Source organism: Limulus polyphemus, unplaced genomic scaffold, assembly GCF_000517525.1.
Source record: "Limulus polyphemus unplaced genomic scaffold, Limulus_polyphemus-2.1.2 Scaffold941, whole genome shotgun sequence".
NCBI lineage: Eukaryota > Metazoa > Arthropoda > Merostomata > Xiphosura > Limulidae > Limulus > Limulus polyphemus.
In genome coordinates this window covers 154,223-160,763 of record NW_013666551.1, presented here as the reverse complement: position 1 = coordinate 160,763, position 6,541 = coordinate 154,223, and the positions used below count along the sequence as shown (strand labels likewise).

Genomic DNA, 6,541 nt, shown 5'->3' with positions numbered 1-6,541 from the left:
GAATTGAATATCTCCTCTTTGACACTTATTATAGAAATGACAACTATCAAAAAGTGCTCACTTTGGTAGCAGTCTTTTCTATAATAAGTGTCAAAGAGGAGATATTCAATTCATTTTATTTAATATGGTACAATAAAATAATGCATGTATATAGTGCCAACATGAACAAAATATATATATATGTTTAAAAACCGAAGAATACATGTTGGTACTATATACATGCATTATTTTATTGTATCATATTAAATAAAATGAATTGAATATCACCTCTTTGACACTTATTATAGAAAGGACTGCTACCAAAAAGTGCTTACTTTCGTAGCAGTCTTTTCTGGCACTCAGTGAAATGACAAGGAGCTGTGGCATCCGGTGGAAAAAAATCTCCATGGATACTTAGTGAATCTGAGCACTCTATTGTGCTGGATACACCCATTGCATAAAAAACAAAATATTTTTGCCAACAGTGCATTGCAGTCTATCTCCTTTGCTTAAACACAAATACAATGCAATTTTTGATATTGAAATAACACGTGGAATGACAAAATATGGTTGTAAACATCCTACTAGACAATCATATTTCATATACTACTATTATTCAAAACTGACTGTACATTTTTTTTTATTCATCACTATTTCTAGGAAATTTACAATTGAATTGTTTTAACAGGCATCTGATAGTATATATAATTAATTCAATCTGAAGATGTCCCAGATCTATTATATGAACATGATTCATGGTATATCCATTAAGTAATATGTAAATTTGATAATGAGGAACTCATTTAGAGACTTATAAGGTTTGGAGACAGCTTGAATGGGTAACAAAGAAATCATTATTACAAGTTTAACATGGCAGCAAATGTACAAGGTTTTGTTATCATCAGGTACCCATTCAAATCATCCCCAAACTTTATTATACTGATATATTGTTGTGGATCTCATATTAGTGTGCAGATGTTGTAAACTTGGGTCTTTGAAAATTATCATAAATGTTTGTGAAAGCCCTTGAATTTTGAATCGATAAGGTTGTATGATCTCCAGTGTTTAAATAGTTTCCATTTTTTGTGAACATCTTTTGCATTGTAATTTTTGTTTTGAAAGCTTGAAATATTTTCTCAACATTAAAAGAAGAGGCAGGAAAATCCATAAAAAATATCAACATTTTATTCAGTTATCGCATATTTGTTAAAATAAGATGTAGGTAAGGTTTCTTATAAAACAATGTAATGCTGAATAGAGTGAGTAGCTTTATGAATATTTCATAATGTCATTTAACTGAACATAATGTTTAAACTCATCTTAGATATCTAATTTTAAATGAATTTAGTATTGAGCTAGCAGTAAAATAACATACATAAACCCAGATTTCTTCTTTGGCGGTATTCATTTCTATTTAATTCTGTACTAATTAGTTTAGTTTTAAAATTTTGAAAAATTTTGTTCATTAACTTGCTGCTTTTTATGGCATTTTTAATAATGTGTATGTGTTTAAACAATGTTAAGTTTATTTTTTATAGGCAAGCACTTGAGTTGTCAGCGAGTGATCATCCTCTTTTGGATGAAATTTGTATATATGTAGCTCAGGATTGTACAGGTAAGCTGAAAATAATAGAAAAAATTCTACCTTTTTATTTTGTTTAAAAAAAAATTGGGGAAAAGTTTCCCCTGAATATGTAAGAGACAATTAGGCTATAGAGTTTGGTTTTCATGTGAAATTTTTTTAATGGAGTTATCCATCTGCTTAGATAAACAAGGTTTGAATTGCAAGCACCGTGTTAGTAATAAAACAAACGCAACTTTAAATCGAGTTTTAAAATGGAAATAACAAATAGCCATAAAAGCCTGAGAAAACACTTTCACCATCTTTCTTCCAACATACAAAAGCCAACTTTAGCATCTTGTTAGACAAACTTGACTACCAACAAAGCTTATAATTATCCATATCACTGAGAATTATTTGTTCTGAGATGATATCCCACCTCCACAGTTTAGCTATCTTTCTCACATGTCTGCCAGAGAGATTTGTATGCCACTTGCCTTGAAGTAACTCTCACCTAATTTCACGTGAAATTACTTGAATTATGTTACTGCATGATGATTATCATATAATAAATGCCCTCCACCAATAAGAGGGTGACACACCTCCATGCACTTTCCATCATGAAATTTCATTCTTCTCCTCAGCATTGTGTTGATCAGACATGTTCAAATTTCTCATCTGAGTTCAGTTTATTGAGATTTGTATCGTAATGAAACTTTGATTTTCATTTTCTTAGGTTTTTGTTTCAAAAGCTTTATTTAATTTTCACAGTTTCTCAAATGACAATGATTTATACTTAGTCCTGTGTGAGTGATGTTGTTCACAGTTAGGCCTTATTTCTACTATGACTTTTGGAGGCTTATTAACTGTCAGGGTCATTTCAGCTATTGTTCAGTGTGTTGTAGTTTACCACATGCTTAATGGACCTCCTACTTCCATCCCATTGGCCGAACTTCTTTCTCTTCAGTTGGAAATGATCTTTTGGACTATGATCTTCACCTCATTTGCTTTGGGTATTACCTTACCATTTGTAAAATGACCTTAACCTTACAATCTCTTTCTTGATTTCATTATCAGGTATGTTTCTTTCCTTATTTTTTGTTTGTGTTCTTTATTATTTTTTGTTTTCTTACTCCCTGATCCATGGGCACCTGCAGGAAGGGGCAAGAGGGGGCATTTGCCTCCCTTACATTTCCCAAAACATTGCACATATTATAATGTAAGCTTAACATTATAGTTTAATTATTTTTAGTAATTTTTATTAAAACTGTAAGTTTGTGTTTGTGCACATACAACATATTATTTTAGTCTGTTGGCTTACACTGTAAAAGCTGATACCCTACATACACGTTCTCCCCCACTGTTTTATAATGTTTCCTTTCTCTAATAACTTCTTTCTCATGCCCAACTGCCTTGTTCACCTCGTTTGTGATTACTTGGTCATAATTTGTAGATTTTTTTGTTTTTCCTTTCTCAATTCCCTGTCATTGGTATCTGTTTGGCCAACTTAGGGATTGGGCTCCCTTACTTTCTGTTTCACTTTCTGGCTTCTCATTTTTGTCTTTTCTTTCTCTACTCTCCTGTATTCCCTTTCTTAACTCCATCTTTTCTCTGATGCACTTATTCATGCTTCATATGGGCTTTTTTTGGAGATGTTCATTCCCCCTTTTCTGTTTGGCCTGTTCCACTTCTGCACCATCCATCTGTACTTTGTTCCCCTGCTCCTTGCAGTTGTTGGGTCAGGTTATGTTCTTCTCCTCTGTACTCCTTCTGTCTGGATTGGATGTCTTCAGTGGGGTTCTTTTCTCACTGGTGTCCAGGATTGTTAATTATATGGCTTCTGTCCTCATTACCCAAGCTTTTTCCTCTTTTTCAACCGTACTCTTTACTTCTATTCTTTGTCTTGGTTAGTCTTCTCCTAATCTTCCAATTCTGGATTGCAGACCTTCCTCTTTTTTTTTTCATCTTCTCTCTACCTGACATGTAGTTCATCACTCTTCTTCTCAGTGACTTTAACACACTTATGCTTCTGTGGATAAACATTTCTTTTCCTGTCATCAATCTCATTTGTACTGTCAATTGTGTTTAATTTCTCCTCCTTGGTCTATTTCCTTGCTCCTCTTCTCTTCACTTTTTTTCCCTTTTCACCTCCCTCTGACCCCATCAATGATCCTTTGTACCCATTCTGCAGTTAGCCATGGTCAATGTGTCAAACACCTTCCTACATGTTATTCTCAACCCATTTTCCATTTGTGTTCTTTGTTTCATCCATCTTTTCCCTATATTCTCTTCTCTTGATATTCCCTTTGACTTACTGTTCTCCTCTTTTGTATTATTTATATCATGAGGGCCTTTGTTTGGCATATTCATGGCCTGGGATTGACATTTATTTTCTTAGACTAATTTCTTTTGTTTGCCCATTCATGGATATTCTCATCTGGCTCCTTTCATTTCCTGTGGATGCTCAGTTGGGAAGTACTTACCCTAGGATCTTCATCCTTTCTCATGGCCACTTCTTGTTTAGTACTTTTGGGCATCTTTTTTCCTATATTTTTCTCAACTGAGTTCAACCTTTTCTACTTCGCCTGCTTACTATGGCATATCTGGTCACCAGATTTTACATTTCTTATTGCTTTGGGGCACACACTCATATGTCTCCTACTGTGGACCTTGCAGCCCCAAGGTTTTTTTCTTGGGATTTGTTGTTCTCTTTTGCAAGCCTCTCCTTGAGGAACTATCATGGTGACTGTATTGTGTCCATACTACTTCCTCTTTACCATTACTGAATCTCATGTCAGATCTCTCCCTTCTTCAATGCTTCCTTTTCTGATTGAGACACATTTCTAATGTGGCAGGACTTCTGATGTTTAGACGATAGACAAACATTCACTCCACATCAACGTGCTCTATTTGTCTGGTGTGTCCCATTCCTGCCTCTACTGGTGGATCATTGGTCATGTACCACTTGGTCTCTTCTGTGGTAGTTTTTTGCACCAACCATTCATGAGGACCCATTCCAGGACTTTTTGCTTTTGAATATTAGGTGTACACTGCCCATTCATGACAGGCTGATTTTCTTGCCTGTCATTTGCTGGGGGGGGGGTCTTAATGCTTGGTTGCTGAGTGCCTCTATTGGCCAGTCTGTGTTTTATCTCCAGAGCAGTATCTACACCCTCATGTCTTTTGTGGGGTTTGCTCTGGGTTGGACACATTTGCCACCATTCTCGACACCAAGCTTCTTCTCATGTGGTCCTCTCTTCCTCGCTCTTTGGCTATGGCTGTCAATTTTCTCAGCCAGGCCTGGTCTCACCCCTTTCTATATGCCTATTCCCCTATTTGTCTTCTCCTTCTGGTCCTTGGCTTTATACACTATTTTCTTTTTTGGGTCCTGTTGTTGGCACCTCTTTGACCATTTCAGCCTTGATCTGTTTGGCATTTAGTCCTTCCTTCCTCTCCTCTGTGTACTCTTCTTCATTCCCCTCTATCATCATGCATGGAATTTTGTCTGATCTTTTTTCCATTTGGCCGAGCTTTCTAATTAAGTGGCATTTTTTATCACTTTCTTTTCTCCATTCTACTGTTTTTGTCTGTGTATGATTGTGGCAGGTTCTTTTGTCATTGGTTCTTCTGCCACTTCTTTCCTCCTGGCCTTCTCACTGTGAACCACCTTTTTGCCTTTTTTACATGACTGCTTGTCATCTCTGCCTTTACTAGTTATTGAGAGGCCTTGTCCTTGGCATTTTGCATTTCCCAGTACCACTAGATGTTTCTTCCTCATTTTATCTTCACTCTGTTCCATTCCTTTTGTTCTTGTCCTTCCTCCTTACCTAACTTGCACACCTATTTGGGACCTTAGTGAGGTTTGCACTTGTACTTGTCCCTTCCAGGCTGTTGGTTTCCTATCTTTTGAACTGTATTTCTCTCCTGGCTTGTTTTCTCCTTCTTGCCTGTGATTACTGTTGTTCAGATTTATATCCTATAGATGCTTCTCACACTCTCTTCCAAAGCACTTTTATATTCCTCTTCTGGACTGATCTTTCCTTCCTCCAGCCTTCTCCTGCTCAGGTGGTTGACCATACTTCTGCCTCTCACCTACTGGACTCTTTGAACCTGGTTTGGCTCATGTGTCCTGTTTGGCTGTTTGGTTTGCCTTCTCATGGACCTCTCCCTTTTGAGGTCCCTTTATATGTTTGTCTCTACCTTGGGACTCCTCATTTTCCATGGATCTCACTATTTTTACTGGATGGTTCATTTGCTTCCTTCAGTTGGTATTTGAATGCTTGCAGACTATCTCACATTTCTTCACTTTGATTCATCACCTTTTACATTCTTTCACATCTCTTTGCTAGCTCTAGAACAACTCTTCCAGGCAGGCATATAATGTGAACACTCTCTATACATTTGTCTTCAGCATCCACAGATTGACATTCTTTGATCTCCCCACTGTCTCCAGTGAAGAACCTTTCCAGACTGAAGGACTGATGGGAATCTGGGCACTTTCTCCAAGGTTCCCCTACACAAATTCTTCCCTCTTTGTTGAATGGAGCATGGGGAGACCCTTGCCACTTACCAGTTCCTGGCTGCTGTGGTGGTGGACCATGGAGAGCCCTCACTGGTTGAACTCAATCACTGGGGTGATGCAAAAGAATACCAAAATAGTGAGAAGTGGGGCAGTGGTGACACTGTCAATGCAGTGAAGGTTATGCTTCATATACATCACTCATGCCACTTGTTCTCTCCTTCTGCAGCCTGAGTCTGTTTGGTAGAGTTGAGGTTAACATGTTATATGATTGTACCTCCTTCTTGCAGCCAGAATCTGTTCTGTAGAGTTGAGGTGTGCATATATTATATATAGACTGATACTGCATAATATGGTGCCTTCCTCCTGCAGATATAATCTAGAATCTGATCAGTTGAGTTGAGGTGATCTACTCATTTATATATATATATATATAATATATATATATATATAGTTTATCTATGTATAGTATACGTACATAT

The 6,541-nt window shown here is 36.9% G+C and overlaps 1 protein-coding gene across 4 annotated transcripts in view; it reads left to right on the top strand.

Moving 5' to 3' along the window:
• Positions 1-6,541, top strand: part of LOC106461354 (cysteine protease ATG4C-like) — a 27,945-nt gene that overhangs the window by 7,439 nt on the left and 13,965 nt on the right. For all 4 annotated transcript variants that reach the window (XM_022388261.1, XM_022388258.1, XM_022388259.1 and 1 more), the window contains one exon: positions 1,518-1,594. In XM_022388261.1, coding sequence (XP_022243969.1) covers positions 1,518-1,594 — 77 coding nt within the window. The remainder of the gene's footprint in view (positions 1-1,517; positions 1,595-6,541) is intronic.